We start from the raw sequence: 18,121 nt of genomic DNA on the forward strand, positions 1-18,121 counted from the left end.
ACAAACTAGTACTGTATTTGGCTTTCTTTTTATTGACTGGGTTCTCCTGGAAATATAATCTAGTAGTCTTGAATTGTGTTTCACATGTACTGACTTCAGGAATTCAGTGTGCTAAAATCAGTGGTGAAAAGTAACTAAGTACATTTAATCAAGTACTGTACTTGAGTACACTTTTGAGGTATTTTTACTTTCTTCAGTATTTCAAATTTTCAATACTTTTACTTCTACTCCACTACATCTCAGAGACAAACGTTGCACTTTTACTCCACTACAATTATTTGACAGCTTCAGTTACTAGTTACTTTGCAGATTTAGATTATTATCACAAAACATACATACCCACTTCAGCCCTATATATATTTCAGCCATTTGAAAATAGCCGATCTACAAGCTCACAATGCGTCGGAACTTGTAGATCGGCTATTTTCAAAAGATTTTTATACATTTTATACATGTGAAACAGGACATTCTGCACAATGAGTACTTTAAGTAGATTTTGATACCGATACTTTTGTACTTTTACTCAAGTACATTTTGAATACTGGAATTTTACAGAATGAGAGTAAGTGCTTTTTTCCCCCACCACTGGCTAAAATATATTATATATTATTAATATATATAAACAATAGAATATTTGTTATTCCTTCCTGAGCAAAACGAGACCAAACTGTGTTTCGTTTCCCCCACTGGCACCTTGTCATGTGACCCCATGCTGAGACCCACTGTCCTGGAGCTAAAGTAGCGCACTACCCACAATCCTCCTGGGCAACCAGAGTGGCATGATGGGAGAAAAAGGGTACCAAGTGCCCAGAGATACACACCGTGTGGAGGTATGACGCGCACACACACACACACACACACACACACACACACACACACACACGTGCGCGCACACACACACAGTGAATGAAGCACGTCCCTGATCAGCGTGGTTAATACAAAGAGGGTGTGTGTGTTTGTTAGTAGTGTTAGTGCTTGTATTAACTATACTTGTGAGTACCGAATGTCCCCACAAGTATATTATAATTTGAGAAATGGACGTTGCAAGGACAATTTTCCCGATCCTCACAAGATAAATGTGTTTGTTGGTTAAAAATGTTTTTTAGAGTTTCGTTTTTACAATTAACCAACCAGTTACACATTTCTTAACGGTCTCCGGTTATTGAGACCTGGAACGCATCTGTGTCACTTTAGATTTCTTTGGCTATTCAAAAATAGCAGATATACAAGCTCATAGCGCAGCACCGAGTGCAGCGCTATGAGCTTGTAGATCTGCTATTTTGAAAAATCGTGAAAATGTTTTTTTTATATTTTTTTCCAAAAAACTGTTAGGATTTAGAAAATCTTTAGATGCGGCCTCAGTTCTTAATGGGTTAAACTATGCACTTGTTGTTTTTTTGTGTAATTTGTACAATTGTGGCCCCCTGCCTAATCTAGTTGAATTACCCCCCTGGGCTAAATGATGTAAATGATCCCTATAATGCTGAACCTGTCACTCAGAGAGCTCCTCCACGCAGTCAGACGCCTACAGACAACATACAGCACCAAATCACATTTACTACCGTGAAATGACAGTAAATACCATGGAACACCGTCTACCTGGGACACCTGAACACACACACACACACACACACACACACACGTATTATTATACTTGTGAGGACATCAACTATTTTAGGACGGCGATTTCATGAATGCCTTTTTTTTAATTGTAGATCTGCTATTTACTGCATGCAACACTAGCATTCAATCAAGTATACATGAGATTTCAGATGCATGCCTAAAATAGCCGATCTGCAAGCTCACAACGCGTCATACTGAGCTTGTAGATCTGCTGTTGTCAGTGCACAATACTGGCACACAAACCGAGTATAATCAGGCATAACTCCGACCCCAACCCCAAAATCAAACCTCTAAATGCCTAACCCTAATCCTAACCCCAACCTGAAGCTCTTCTTAATCCATTACAGTAACGCATCGGTGTCATTTTAAGATTTCTTTGGCGAAAGAGAACTCAAAAATAGCAGATCTACAAGCTCATAGCACTATGAGCTAGTATATCTGCATTTCTTTTGAAAAATCGTGAACAGTTGTGCAAATCTTTGAATATACATATATTTTTAAAGCCAACATTGTTAAAAAATATGTTTTCCAGGGACCCGACCAGATAAGATTTGAGTTACAAATGTTCGCTTTAAAAAGTATAAATTCAAAGATTTGCATAAATGTTCACGATTTGTCAAAAGAATAGCAGAACTACAAGCTCATAGCTATGAGCTTGTGGATCTGCAATTTTTTTAATAGCTAAAGAAATCTAAAAATGACACAGATGCGTTCCCGGTCTAAATGGGTTAACCCATTAAGACCTGAGGCCGACTAAATCAGTGTTTCTCAAACTTTTTCGTAATTAAAAATTAATTAAAACATTTTCAAACGCTCTAACGTTTTTTTTTTAATGTTCAAAAATATTAGATGTACAAGCTCTAAAAAAAAATCTTAGTTTTGGTTAACGGTTATGTTCAAAATTGTCATCCTGTACAACCAACCATCCAAGATTATTATAATTTTTTGGAGTATGGAATGTGTTCCAGGGCCACAAGAAAACTCACCGTGGTCCACCAGTTGAATATCATTGATTTAACCCCTGCAGATACCCATTTGAAATGTATTTCACGTTGCCTACATTTATCAATATAATATAACAATACAGCATAATATACAGAATATGCATTTAGGCTACTGCACAAATATACCAATATATTATATACAAATATTTGTGTGTATATTTTGTAATGGATTGTTACCTTGGCAAATAATTATTAATTATTTAACATTATCTGAGAGCTCTAATTGTATTTTACATTTTATGGAAGATCAAAATCTACTAACTGTCTCTGTTGAACTACATTTCTTTGTTCTCAATGAGAATTTGGCTAATATTGTACAACCTTGATCAAGTCCTGTATTAACCTGTACTGTACTGGATCTGTAATTCCCACCGACACTTGTGTGTTTATTTCCCATGTTTCATCATCGCCCACATTGGAATTAAAAAGTGCAATGTTCAACAAAATATAAAACACATCTAAATGTAGAATGCAACAGAGTTGGCTATCAGATAAAACATTTTAAAAAATGACTGGAAACACATAATAAAGAATGAATAGAGTATCTTGTGTCTTTAGATTCATTGTAAGATCTGTATAGCGCTTGAAATGAGGGTATTTTGGAAGTGGTTTGAGGAGCATTTAATGGCATCATGTCTTTAAATATAAATGTAGTTCATGGTGTACAGTAGTTCATATAGTTACAAGTGTTATAGTGACATCTTGTGGCCTGTAGGCCTATACAGTGGGTTAGTGTTTTTTTTTTTCATTTCTCAAAATGTCAGTAATAATAGTAGGGATAATACCCTAAAACCCTTTTCAGGCTGTGACCCCCTCAAAATAATCATATTTGAACTGGGGACACCCCCCCCACACACACACACACACACACACACACACACACACACACACACACACACACACACACACACACACACACACACACACCCTGATAAGCACTTGGAATGTAGGAGTTGAGGCTTTACATTTAGGTTGACTCTGTTCCACAGATAAATATTGTGAAAATAGCCGATCTACAAGCTCACAACGCCTCGCAACGCAAGGCGTTGTGAGCTTGTATATTATGTTTGGCCAGTTTTTATAGTAGAGTTTGTTCACTCTGTGGATTACTCTTGATGCAGTAATGGTCTTTTTTCATTGAATTTCATTGAATTTCTTATCTTTTTTTGTCAGGGATTAAAAAGGTCTTAAAAGTCCTTACATTGTCACTTTACTGTCTTCTGGGGGAGTCCCTCGCCCGAATAAAATTGCATTATGTGCATTCATGTGGGGACCCCCAGGGGGTCCCCACATGAATGCACATAATGCAATTTTATTGTGCTTTACAAATTGTCACTTTTAAATAGCAAAGAGGAAGGGTGAGGGCAAGGACACATTCACCGGCTCACTGGCAGAGAGCCATCATGAGAGAAGATAAGGGGAAATGATGTCATAATTACTGTGAGCCACATTCAATTAGGGAAAATTACATTCATTAAAATTACTGAAATTGCAGCTAAAGTGCACTTTGGGCACAGTTTACAAAGGAAATGTTTTAATTGCATGTTTTTTACTTCATGCAAAATCCCATTTGAAAAAAATGACAATGTAATGAATGATGATGTAATTATTACATCCATTAAACCACCTTTAAATGTTTGCTCTCGCACGCCCCCTAGAGGCAGCTCAAGCGCGCCCCACTTTGGGAATCCCTGCCCTATATGATAATAAATGTAGTTCATATCAGTCTTATAGTGACATCTTGTGGCCTGTATAGGTTACTGCTTTTTTTCATCCCAGTAATTTTCAGTAATAATAATTTTACTACAAACTGCTCTTGCTGCTCAGTTATGGCATCAACAATGATGATGGATGGCGTGGACGCGTTCCAGTGACCCCCCTCCCCCCCTCCATTCTGTCATGTATACCAGTACATGTAATGTTCTTAGCCAAGTATCACATGCTTATCAGTAGCCATATGTGAAGGTTTTGACTGCAAATCATGACACTGTTTCACTTTGTCTTACACAGCATTGCATTGGACATTGGTGAACAAAACAAGAGGTTTTAGGTCATGGCTTATCAGGTCTGAATCGTTTTTCTGCTTTGCTGTATTTCACTATTGAAATGTCTCCGGAATTCAGTCCTGATATGATCAACCATTCTGCTCCAGCAGTCCAGAGTCTCACTCCATGTTTATGTCTTGATTGGTCAGGAATTAATTGATGACAATTTGGTAATTCATCTTACCAGGACTGATTTGGCCTTCATAGAAAACAGGAGGTGTTTTGTCTACTGCACATTTCATTACTAAAATATATACAATGCCTGTGTATTTTTAACCACTTAAACCCTTGTATACTTTGTTGACTGGTGTCACCCAGGGGTATATATCCCCCTCCTGTTTTCCCCTGTACACCAAATCTCTGCCATTTTCACTGAATGTTCGCCTAGACGCCTACTATGACCAGAATTGCGACACTATAGGGATTAAGTGGTCAACAGCCCTATATCTGAATCATGGACACTGTTTAATGGTCTCTCAGGCCAACGCTAAATGTATCACAACATGCATATATTATACACGTTAACATTTACATCAAACAGCCCCGCAGCATGTGTGCTTAGTAACATCATTTTAACTCGCATGGCCAGTTTTTGTTTCCAGGGAACTATCAAGGTAAACTGTTGGTACAATTCCAACAACTCCCAGCATCACTGAAACATGAATAATAACCAGTGATATTCAACATCATAGTTTTATTAATATTGATAAAGCTAGGTGTCACTGCAACAGACAGCAGGCGTCAGAACTGTGCAAAACAATCTTAACAAATATACAACCAACAATAGCCATTAATGTTCGACAGGTGTGATGCATACAGGTGTCTTTTAAGCCAGTGGTTTTCAACCCTTTTCATATCAAGGTCCATTATTTATTCTGCATTTGAGCCACGGATTCATCACCATTTGATGAGATTTAGCCTCTCAGACCCAAGACTTGAATATTTTGTTGCCGTTGGATACGATTTTGTCCACAATTCCATGACGTATTGATCGTATTGATGTTGGTACCATAGGAGAGATAACAGGCAAACGTTGATCAAAAGAACAATTCTTTAATTAAGTCATGCAGATGTTTAACTATAATTTAACTCTTGAGAGCGTAAAATGAAACCAAATGGACCCTTACGGTCCATTTGGTTTCATTTTACGCTGGTTTTCATTTTACGCTCATTTTACGCTCTCAAGAGTTAAAGATCTATAAAGGGTCCATTTGGTCACCAACTCCATCATTTAGCTGGGGACCACCTGGAACCCCCTCAAGGACCACTGGTTGAGAACCACTGTTTTAAGCGGTTACAAAAACATAAATTGTGAATTCTAATAGGCCTCTCCTCCATGTTTTGGTTGGCTACGTCATGTTGGGTCGTAGCATGATGAGCAAGGTTTTGTGTGGTATTAGTGCATTAAGGTTTTTATTCCATACCAACATTACACCAGATGATTTAACGATTTAGCACACCTAAAACCAGAGAGCAGGTGGGGGACTAATTAGCTAAATGACCTGGTGGCAGAGCATAATGGAGGACACACAACTGTCATTAGGTCACTTTCTATTCTATCTCTGTTTCACTAACATAATGAAGGCCTACAAGGACTCACCAGAATGCCTCAAAACAGGTCTGATTACACCTTTTTGCACTATCTCGGCCTCATTTTCACCTAACCCTTGTCAAACTTTATCCTGGCTGAGAGCACACAGCCCAAAGCATCAAGACTGTTACATCACAGGACCTTTAGAACAGATACTTACTGGTCTCATTATTCTATTCATTCTATTCTACCAGGGACTGGGGTCGCAAATTAGCCTCGGCTATAAACCCCATGTACAATGCAACGGTCTCATGTTTTATAACTTGATTCATTGTTTTTTTTTGTATTGTCCCTGTCAAATAAACAAATAAATAAAAAATATTCAAAAAAATTAAGGAATCTTCCTCCTACTTCCAGCTGTGTATGCAGGTGATACTTGTATAGTATAGCGGTTTCAATAGCTTGGTGAAAGCTATCTTCCCTCAGTCATGTGACTACTGTATAAACCCATGACAAGCTAACTTAACTCAGGAGGTGTAACAGACCTTCATCAGTGACCAGGCCTTCACATACAACCTGAGTGAAGTACCGTATAAGTGACATATTCCTGTCTTTTCTTTATTGCAGACTTTTCTCAACAAGGCACAAAGGTGAGTTACTGTATCAAATATGACATGAAACATTTATACAAACAGCTACTTTATGTCTACACCTCTTGATCAAAGTGGCTTTTCAACAGGCAGGTTCCTATATTGACTGACTGGAATTTAGCCCTGATGCATCATGAGAAGTCTGCCATTACATTACATTACATTACATTACATTACATTACATTACATTATACAATAGACCGCCGAAGTCTGACGTAATTTACACATCCTTTGTTTGTCTACCTGGTTCGCAGTTTTCCACCCCCGTTCTGAATCCCATAGACGTATTTAATATCGCGTCAAATAAGAACTGTGTTCCAAAAATAAACAAATGACCACGGCGGGTTGACTCTTATGGATATGAAGCATCAACTGACGGTGAGAAAACGCTAATGTTACTTCCGCCAAATTAGTTACATTTTCACCAGAAACAGACTGTATCAAATATAAGTGACTGACTATCATAAACGATACAGAACCTCCTCCCTGACAATAACGCCGACACGCGGTGTTTATTTTTGGACCACAATTCTTATATGAGACGATTCTAAGATGACCCAATGTTATTCTCCATAGAGAAATTACTTCCGCAAACCTGGGGATGAACGAGTGACGTCAGGACTTCGGTGCTCTATAGAATGGGGGGGTTGGGAGGAGGGGTCCGAGCATGTCAGGGGTCAGCGTTATAGGCTACAGGTCAATGACACATGTCCATCAGACAGCAGCAGCTGAGAGCTGCACAGCAGGCGGCCAGAGCCGTCCCCATGCCTCCTCCCATCATACCGCTGTGATGCTCCTGGGGCTTGTCCATCATGTAGACTGTGTGGGAACCATGGGATAGATGGAGGATGGGTGGAATGGAGAGAGAGGCAGAAAGGGTGAGATGGAGTGGGGGGAGAAAGAGATGGATTAGGGGCAGAGGGAGAGACAGAGAGACATTACAATGTTGCACATTTACCATAATACAATAATAAACGGTGGTGGAAAGTAACTATCAGTACATTTACTCAAGTACTGTCCTTAAGTACAATTTTTTTTCTTTTTTACTTCACTGGAGTATTTCCAATTTTCAATACTTTTACTTCTACTCCATTACATCTCAGAGGCAAATGTTGTACTTTTACTCCACTACACTTATTTGAAAACTTTATTTACTAGTTACTTTGCAGATATAGATTATTACATTATAAAACATACATTAACCTCTTTAGCCCTATTTTATACCTAGGCTATTTGAAAATCGCAGATCTACAAGCTCACAACGCGTTGCATCGCAACGCGTTGTGAGCTTGTAGATCTGCTATTTTCAAACATTTTAGTACTTTTACTTTTGGTACTTTAAGTATATTTTTATGCCAATACTTTTGTACTTTTACTCAAGTAACATTTATGAGCACAGGCCTTTTACTTGTAACAGAGTATTTTTATATTCTGGTATTGCTACTTTTACTTAAGTAAAATATCTGAGTACTTCTTCCACCACTGATAATAATAATAAATGTACGGTCCATTGTCTCAGAGGCCTAGTGATGACCTGACCGTATATCGTACCTGTATTTTTGGGCGGGACTCCATACGCTGGGCCATACGCTGGGCCAACGGGGGGCCCACCCTGGTAGCCCTGGTGGTAACCTGGCTGAGAAAGGTATGGCCCGGGGGGTCCCTGATACCCGGCCGGTGGGGGGTAACCCGTGGCAGGGGGGTAGCCCTGAGTGGGGTACCCGGGATAAACGCCGGGCTGGGGGTTGTAGCCTGGTGATAGACCAAGGAGAAGTCAAGTCAGACAGCTAGAGGCAGGAAAAAACATTGAGAGATCTGAACAGCTAGATGCCAAAAGCAATAAAAAGAGCGATCAGAAAACGAGGAGCAGGAAAAAACAAGGAGAGGTCAGAGCAGTGTTGACTTTGACAGCAAATTTTGATTTAGTTTTCGTCATAGTCTTTTGAATAAAATTCCATTTACTTTTAGTCATATTTTAGTCATCTGAGATGTTTTCGTTTTTGTCTAGTTTTAGTCGACTAAATATCATAAGATTATAGTCGACTAAATCTACAGTTGATTTAGTCGACGACAGTATGCCAGGCCTTGATGGCGTCGTAATGGCTGATTTATCACTTGCTTGGTTACATGCTGAAAATAGCCGATCTACAAGCTCACAAAGCGTCGCAGCGTGACGCGTTGTGAGCTTGTAGATCTGCTATTTTCAGAGCGCAACACTCGAGCACAACCAAACATAAAATGACTTGTCTTTTAGTTCTACTGGATCTCTTCTCCACTAGCCAACATCTCTTCTCACCAACATTTTAGTCTAGTTTTTATTTGTTGACCAAATTGTCAATTTATTTAGTCTTAGTTTTATTCATCATAGCTTAGTTTTTATTTAGTTTTCATCATTGAAAAAAGGTAGTCGACCAACATTTTTCGTCATACTGTTAGTCGACAAAATCGACACTGTCACTGGTCAGAGATCCAGAGAGCAGAAAAAACAGCAGTTAAAAAACATTTTCAAATAGTTCAAATAGCCAATCTACAAGCTCGATGTAGATCAGTTAGTTGAACTATTTGAAAATGTTTTTAAAAATAGTAAAAAAATTGCAAAGAAGTTCCGGGATAATGGGTAAGGCATCGGCGAAAATAGGGCCCATAGTGAGGAATGCAACAAGCAGTTTGACGCTGAGGGTCTCGGTACCTTGAGGGAAGCCAGGGGCCGATGGGCCGTAGGGAGGAGGGTTATCAATATTCATCTGGAGATGGAAGGATGAATGGACAGAGGGATGAACAGGCAGAAAGAGGAAAGGACCACAAGGAGGCTGTTATTTTCTCTGGATGGATGAATCCGGATCAATCTAGATGAGAAAGCGAAACAGATGAGCTCAAACTAACGATAGAATCTAAAGACCAGAAGCTGCCCACAGAACACTGAGAATGTCTTTGACCCAAGTGAGTGTCCTTTGAGTTGTGTTTCTATCTTGCAATCTTGATAGTTTTATCATACAACAGGCAGAAGTGCTTGTTATTGCTCTGACGACGCATGGCTTCATGTCCCAAAGCGAAGCGTCAATCAGCGTGTTCAGGCTTTGGTACCCAGCATTGGCCAGGTCATTGAATGAGAAATACGCTCTCTCCTCCTCCTCTGTCCCCCCCGTTCCTCCCTCTCTCGCTGCCCCCCCCCCCCTCTCTCTCTCTCACTGATCGAGCTCTGGTCTATCATCACACACAACCTCCTTCTCTCCCTCCCTCCTCCATGTTAATGAAAGAGGTGACCTATAGGGCCCTGGGAAGGCTTTTTAATGAACAGATGTGTTTTTAGAAGTGATTTAAAAGATTCCAGAGAATTGTCTTTTCTGATTGCCAAGGGTAGGGTGTTCCATAGCGTATCCATTTTTGCAATGGTTCTGTTGATAAAAAAGTTGATAAAAGCAGGTTTGGACGACTTTTTTGACTTGGACATTGAATGTGAGGTCAGAATCCAAGAAGACACCTAGATTTTTGGCGACCGGTTTCACCGCGCTGGATAGGCTGCCCAGGTCGTCTTTTTAAGAGGCTTGTCAGATTTTGGGGACCGAAGAGAACCATCTCAGTCTTATCTGTGTTCAGCTGGAGGAAGTTTTGTGACATCCATGAATTTATGTCAGCGAGGTAGGCCCTTAGGTAGGCCCCGGACCAGTGGTTTTCAACCACTGGTCCGGGGACCGCCAGTGGTCCTTGGGGGGGTACCAGGGGTCCCCAGCGAAATTAGTTAACATAGCGTCACAATCATTTTAACCACTTAGCTTTGGCTATTCAAAAATAGCAGATATACAAGCTCATAGCACGGCACCGAGTGCCGCGCTATGAGCTTGTAGATCTGCTATTTTTGAAAAACATTGAAAAGGTTTGCATATCTTTGCTTCTGGGGGTCCCTGGCACAAAATATTTTCAAATGGGGGTCCGCGGCCAAATGTGTATCATTTTAGGGGTCCTTGGCATGAAAAAGGTTGAAAACCACTGCCTTAGACCATCCAAGCTTCCAGCGGTTGGGACATATATTTATGAATCATCCGCATAGCAGTGGAAGCGAAGCTTATGCTTGCGGATGATGTGACCTAACTCCAGCATGTAAATGGAGAATAGTAGGGGTCCAAGAACAGATAGAACAGCCAGCCAGCCAGCCAGAAGCAGCAGGCCTCTCCCAACAACCACGGCTTTAGGTCCTGGACTGTGTGCAAGGACTCCGTTATGATGACTACCACTGAAATCTCACTCTGATGAACACGTTCTATTATGCTCATGCGGTGCCTGTGGCGTCCCGCTGGGATTAGAGTATCAGCTAAATTGCTCAAATTGGACTGACGGTGAGTGAGTCACGGTCTGGTGGTTGGTGCTGGTCAGACGGTCGTGCGGTCAGGAGGACGAAAACAAAACCATCACCATCTCTCTGTGTTTGTTGTTATGGTCATGCTGTTGAGCCAACAGTATGAGACACGAGACCCTGGCTGACTGACATGGGTTGGATGGATGCCGCGGAGGACATTATATTGAGTTATGTGCAGTGTGCCCAGAACATGAGATGCTTAGCAACCGTGTCAGTAATATTGTTGTACTCCAAACATGCAAATCCCGGATACCAGTGGTGGAATAAAGTACTCACATTTACTGCAATGTAGACATACTCTGTTACAAGTAAATGTGCGGAATTCAAAAGAGTAAAAGTACAAACGTATTGGTATCAAAATGTACTTAAAGTATACCAAAAGTAGAAAGTACTCATTATGCAGAAGTTTTCAAATGTCTAAAATGTATAAACATCTTTTGAACATAGCTGATCTACAAGCTCACAATGCGTCGCATCGCGACACAAATATTGGTTTCGGGAGGAAGAGAGAGCCTATTTCTCATTCAATAACCTGGCCAATGCTGGGTACCAAAGCTTGAACACACTGATTGATCCTTTGGGACCTGACGCGATGCGTTGTCAGAACAATAACTGTGTGTGTGTGCGTGTGCGTGTGCGTGTGCGTGTGCGTGTGCGTGTGTGTGTGTGTGTGTGTGTGTGTGTGTGTGTGTGTGTGTGTGTGTGTGTGTGTGTGTGTGTGCTTGTGTGTGTTTTTTGTGCAGTGCAGTGGCCCCCCCTCCGCCATTGACTTGCAAATACCCCTTACTGCTGAACAACACCAGAACATTATCTGAGTATAATCCATCCAGCAAATAAACAGTAATGCACTTTGTCCAACAACAACGAGCCATTTGGGGAGGTGAATAAGTCACCTGACCCACAGGCATTACTAATGCTATAGCTATTGGGTCAGGAGTGTGGTGGTGAGTTATGTGATGGATGACATTGTGAGGTTAACCCTCCTGAAGCACAGAGAGAGACAAACAACAGCTCATGTCCTGTGTTTACTGTCTGACTGCGCTGAATGGAGGCCTTGTCACATAACAAGGGACAGCTCTCCCCCTGCCTTGTGACCTTGTGTGTGTGTGTGTGTGTGTGTGTGTGTGTGTGTGTGTGTGTGTGTGTGTGTGTGTGTGTGTGTGTGTGTGTGTGTGTGTGTGTGTGTGTGTGTGTGTGTGTGTGTGTGTGTGTGTGTGTGTGAGTGAGAGAGAGAGCGATAGCTGAGGAGGTACATTCCTCTGTGTTGTATAGTTTTGACTCAAGAAGTGCAGTGGGTTTGCTGGTGAGATGCTAGCTAATTACACTGAAGCTGATTGACACATACAACATAAACTTTACATACAAAAATGGCACAAACTCAGTAGAACCCTGAGTGTTCCTAGTTAAACTAACCACTGTATTAACTCTGAGTTAAATTAAACTGAGGATTTTACTGTGTACAGGACAATCTTTACAGAAGCCGTGCCATTTGCACTTTAAACGATGCACAAAATGAATTACAATATGTCCAGTTGATATAGGACCTAGTTATTTCTGTGTAATTATATCTATAGGCCTATTGTAGGCTACATCGTTTACCTGTTTATTCTACAAATTGCATCTTCTTGTTACATAGAAAAATATTTACACAAATGGTATCCTAGTAGATAGTTTTATTTCAGTAGCATGCATGGGAATCATTTTGGTGATATTGAAATCTAAACACAGTGGCACCCAGAAAGTGCTTTTGCAGAACTCTAGGCTACTACTGTATTTCATTTTCTAGATTGCACGCACCTGTTCTTACTAAATACAGACTGTGACAGAACTGTGACAAATGCAGATCTACAGCATGTACTTGACTTTGACATCCATTCCAGTAAATGACTTTGTTTTGTTCACTGTTAAAGCCCCGTCCTTGTAATAACAGCCTAATTGTGGCACAATTTGAGCTTAATAAATCCCCAGATTCAGCCCAGTATAGTTTGACAGATTGCTGCTGTCTGCATCTCAAACAGCCCAATCTGGTAAAAGCTTAAACGTTTTGGCAAAAATAAACCCCAAAACTGGGCCAGAACATCATTGAATTGAGTTAAACTTCATGTCTCTGTAAATATGGATTAAAAGGATAGATTAGGAAACAGCTTTAAGGACATTTTTCAGACTTACCATCAGTAGAATTCAAACATTAGTTGAATGGTTCAACTTGCCCTTCTATTTGTCCAGGTTATCCTAAGATAAACTAAAGCAGCTGTTTCTGTTGAACAGTTAAAAGTCCTGCAGTTTCACCAGTCAGTTGATAATAGAGCTGCTGCTGCCTGGAGGAATAGATGACAGTCTGTGGGCTGAGTCTCAATACTTGAATACTCCTTCCTCCCTCCTCCCCTCCTTCCTCCCTTCCTCCCTCCCTCCATTATCATGCTACCAGTGGTGTAAAAAGTACTCACATTCTTTACTTAAGTAAAAGTATAAATACTAGCAATGTAAAAGTCCGGAATTCATAATACATATACATTTTGATACAAAAGTATTGGTATCAAAATGTACTTAAAGTACCAAAAGTAGAAAGTACTCATTATGCAGAATGTCCTGTTTCACATAGTTTAAAAAACAACTTTAACAGATCTACAAGCTCATTGTGAGCTTGCAGATCGGCTATTTTCAAATGGCCGAAGTTTAGGGCTGAAGTGGTTTTGTAATGTTAGTCAAAATCTACAAAGCCTAACTAGTAACTAAAGTTTTCAAATAATTGTAGAGGAGTAAAAGTAAAAAATACCTCAAAATTGTACTTAAGTACAGTACTTGAGTAAATGTAGTTACTTTAAACCATTGCTTATAGGGTACATTTTTAAACCTGTAAGAAAACAATCAAATTAACATAATAAACGTTACATTTAAACCATTATAACTCTATGATTTAAACCATTATTTAATGTCCAGCCCATTTAAACCATTATAACTCTATGATTTAAACCATGAATTAATGTACAGCCCTTTTAAACCATTATAACTCTATGATTTAAACCATGAATTAATGTACAGCCCATTTAAACCATTATAACTCTATGATTTAAACCATTAATTAATGTCCAGCCCATTTAAACCATTATAACTGTTAACATATGCTCTCCATTGTATCTGTATGTATACTCTTATTTTGAAGCGCACAACAGGAAGTGCTTGTTACTGACACTATAAAATAGTGACTTAATAAATATGCCCTAGTTCAAAGTGAATGGGTTGAGATGATGCCTGATGTCTCCTTGTCCTCCTTATTCCTCCGTCTATATTATTTCACTGAAGTATTGTGGTACACATGCAGATCGCTGTTGTGTTGCTCTGCTAACAATAACTCTATGATTTAAACCATTAATTAATGTCCAGCCCAGTTAAACCATTAACTCTATGATTTAAACCATTAATTAATGTCCAGCCCATTTAAACCATTATAACTCTATGATTTAAACCATTAATTAATGTCCAGCCCATTTAAACCATTATAACTCTATGATTTAAACCATGAATTAATGTCCAGCCCATTTAAACCATTATAACTCTATGATTTAAAAGCACTTCAAACTCAAACGAGGCTGCTCCATCATTCTTTGGCCACAGGAGGGCGTCATAACACAACGCAACAGAGACAAGGCTCTCTCTCTCAGAGCGTGTTGCTGAACACTGTTGGCTACCTTATACTTATAGACAGCGGTCCACCATGCATAATGTCATTATCTAGGCTTCCATAAAAGCAACACTTACAAGCAACCATGATACCATATAATAACATGGTTATCGGCTGCAACCGTGTCGCTGTGTTTCTGCTGCTTGGTAAGTAGACGGTTCTAGACCACAGCACAGGCTGCAGCTAGTAGCAGCTAATGGAATGTTGACAGACATGGAACCTACATAGCCATGGACGCTCGTCTGTCACAAGCGTCATGGCGCAACTTGTTCCTGGTTTTGGACATTTCTCCAATTACATCCCGTGCATCTACATAAACGTTCAGATTTCAAATATGAAGTGCTGACCACACGGCTACGGATGTAACAAGTTGAAACGCTTGGGTCTAAGTACCTGTATCTTCCGTATTGTTCAATAAAAAAGCATTTTAATCCGATTGGTGGCCATTTTTCTCATAGAGTTATGATGTATCAGAGTGCAATACACCTCCCAACCGATAAGGTCGCGTAGTTGAAAGCATGAAGGACATTTTGGGGAAATGGTCACCGATTGGATTAAAATGCTTTTTATTGAACAATACGGAAGATATGGGTACTTAGACTCAGGCGTTTTAACTTATTACATCCATGGTAGTTGGGTCAGCACTTTATATTAGAAATTTGAGCTTTTATGTAGATATACGGGTTGTAAATGGAGACATTTCCAAAACCAGGAACAAGTTGCACTATGTTTCAGGGATGGGAACCTACAGAGTCAAGCGGGTCTGTTTACCCATTCCCAGGTAGCAACTGAGCGTGACCGCTGACGTCAGGCTGGTAGTTTCGGGGCGTGCGGGGCGTGGGGATAGACCGACAACGCTGGTCTGTCCCCACGCTGAAGGGGTCTCGCTCATTGAAATGCGTGGCGATGTTTGGTTCGCCCACGTGCTGGACCGTGGCTTTTAGGTGTTATAAATAACAGACAATTAACCTAGTAATACAGATTGTTTTGGAGTATGGAGTAACATGAGCCAGCCACCCCATATGTCCAGGAACCCAAAAATCATTAATATCATGTAGTAGTATAATTTATGAATTAGGTTTTGATCATAGAGTGTACAGAATAAACAGGGCTACTAGAATGACTGTTTCTGGAATATGAACTGAATGATTTCATTGAGCTCTTGATATACAGTATAATTGTAGCATACTAGATCAGATGGTCTGTCCTGCTACATGTACCCTACCATTTATTTGTTCAGAATTTGGGTATTATCTGGGTAAGATGAGCAAGTGGGGTTGGGGTAAATTGAGCCTTAAATCAATGAGAAAACATTCTTAAAATAATATTTGTACTCAACATGGCTGTCTTAGTTAAAAGGATCCCTGGCTAATGAGCCAAATAAGCCTTAATACATTATAATTGCCCTCTATAACTAAAATAAAAAATGTAAAACACCTTAAATATTGTATTTATTTTAGAAACAGTTAATTTCAGTCAATAGGGACAATGCCTGTCGCAAGTTGATGATGTCATTTGTCCATGTTATGGAATGTATTTTAAAATAAAAAACATTTTTTATCTCCATAAATTCCATAGGGCTAGACCACACATGGACAAATGACATCATCAACTTGCGACGTTTTTTGCGATTTTATTTCTAAAATAAATACAATATTTAAGGACAATTATAATATACAGTATTAAGGCATATTTGGCTTATAAGCCAGGGATCCTTATGAAGACATGCAATAGTCCAGTGGTTCTCAACCTTTTCAGGCCGCGAGACCCCCCAAATCATAATGATATTTGAACTGGGAACCCTCCACCCTGATAAGCACATGGAAGATAAATATTGTGAAAATAGCATATCTACAAGCTTACAACGCCTCGCGTTGTGAGCTTGAAGATCGGCTATTTTCAATAATCTTTGCCTCTTATATTATTTGAAATTGTGGTTGAGAACCACTCAGGATTCACTAATTATCTTGCTACTTTATAGATACAGTAGATCTAGATAATTAGTGAATCCTGTTATTTCAGTATTTATTGCCATAACTCCCCACATGGACTGAAGTTCATCTTTCCTCCAGGTCTTTATTCCTGCTGCGGGGCTGCTGGCAAAGACACACAACACAATTATGTAAGTATGGTCTCCAAATGAGTCCATTGTGCATTATCAGTAGGCCTATGTGTGTATGGGTGAATTGGAATAACTGTAATACAAGACACATGTACAATATTTAACAATATTTTATACTTTTGGCTATTCAAAAATAGCAAATCTACAAGCTTGACAGCTTGTACATCTGCTATTTTTTGAAAAAGTTTGAAAAATAGTTATTGGGACAATTTTGAATGATTTAGAAATGCAAATTTTCTCTTCTGGGGGTCCCTGGCACAATATGAATTTGGGGGTCCTTGACATCCACTGCCAGAAAGTTGATGAGGATGATGATGATATTGTTTTGCTTTCTAAATGATAGACATATCATTGTTGTTGTCACTGCAGGCAACAGAGAGTCACACTGCACACAGTCCTCCTGGTGGTAAGTAGGCGTATTGCTAGCCCTGGTCCAGAGCGTTAAGGCAGGTACACACTGCAGGATATTTGGTCCGATTATGCTGTCCGCGACTTTTTTTGGCGCTCGCCGACAAAACCTCCCGATCTGACGCAGATCGGCCTTTGATCGGTGAGATAATGCTCGCTGTGTGTGAAAGGCTCTGCGAGACGATCTGGCCGCGGTCATCTGCTCTGCGATGGCTTTCCGACCGTTTTCAAATAACTACCTCGTTAGATATTCAGGTCTGTCCCAGACTGAAAATCATACAATGTGAAAGGGTCTGAGATGAGTCTGCGAGTAGATCAGCGCCACAGCCAATGAGAGCACATTACAGCAGCCACCGTGGCTAGGAGAGGATCAATGGACCTGACCAAACAGCAACAAACAGACCCTCCCCCACAATATTACCGTCCAGTCCTGTTTTAAGTTAAACATTATAAAACTGAAGGAGAGAGAGAGAGAGTGTGTGTGTGTGTGTGTGTGTGTGTGTGTGTGTGTGTGTGTGTGTGTGTGTGTGTGTGTGTGTGTGTGTGTGTGTGTGTGTGTGTGTGTGTGTGTGTGTGTGTGTGTGTGTGTGTGTGTGTGTGAGTGTGTGAGTGAGTGAGTGAAGCATGTCTGTCACTCGGGAACCCGTGCCTTGTTGTTGCCAGAGAAATAAGCAACCAGATCTATGAAAACAAGCGACAGGC

General features: G+C 40.1%; 2 protein-coding genes across 2 annotated transcripts in view; one reads left to right on the forward strand and one right to left on the reverse strand.

The window, feature by feature from the left end:
* Nucleotides 1-5,826: 5,826 nt before the first annotated feature.
* On the reverse strand, nt 5,827-13,529 carry LOC308089978 (uncharacterized protein). Its single transcript, XM_080434976.1, has 4 exons — nt 13,377-13,529; nt 9,543-9,699; nt 8,405-8,605; nt 5,827-7,672 (listed from the first exon to the last, which is right to left on the reverse strand). Exons 2-4 carry the CDS (start codon nt 9,595-9,597, stop codon nt 7,551-7,553), a joined length of 378 nt encoding a protein of 125 aa, XP_080291102.1. The 5' UTR covers nt 9,598-9,699; nt 13,377-13,529; the 3' UTR covers nt 5,827-7,550.
* A 1,395-nt stretch (nt 13,530-14,924) lies between these two features.
* LOC308090849 (beta-1,3-glucosyltransferase-like) overlaps nt 14,925-18,121 on the forward strand; it is a gene marked incomplete at its 3' end in the record, with an annotated part of 82,419 nt that continues 79,222 nt past the window's right edge. The window contains exons 1-3 of the mRNA XM_080436122.1: nt 14,925-15,035; nt 16,962-17,011; nt 17,381-17,417. Coding sequence (XP_080292248.1) covers nt 14,975-15,035; nt 16,962-17,011; nt 17,381-17,417 — 148 coding nt within the window. The 5' untranslated portion in view covers nt 14,925-14,974. The remainder of the gene's footprint in view (nt 15,036-16,961; nt 17,012-17,380; nt 17,418-18,121) is intronic.

Source organism: Gymnoscopelus braueri (genome assembly GCF_963280865.1).
Source record: "Gymnoscopelus braueri genome assembly, chromosome: 8".
NCBI lineage: Eukaryota > Metazoa > Chordata > Actinopteri > Myctophiformes > Myctophidae > Gymnoscopelus > Gymnoscopelus braueri.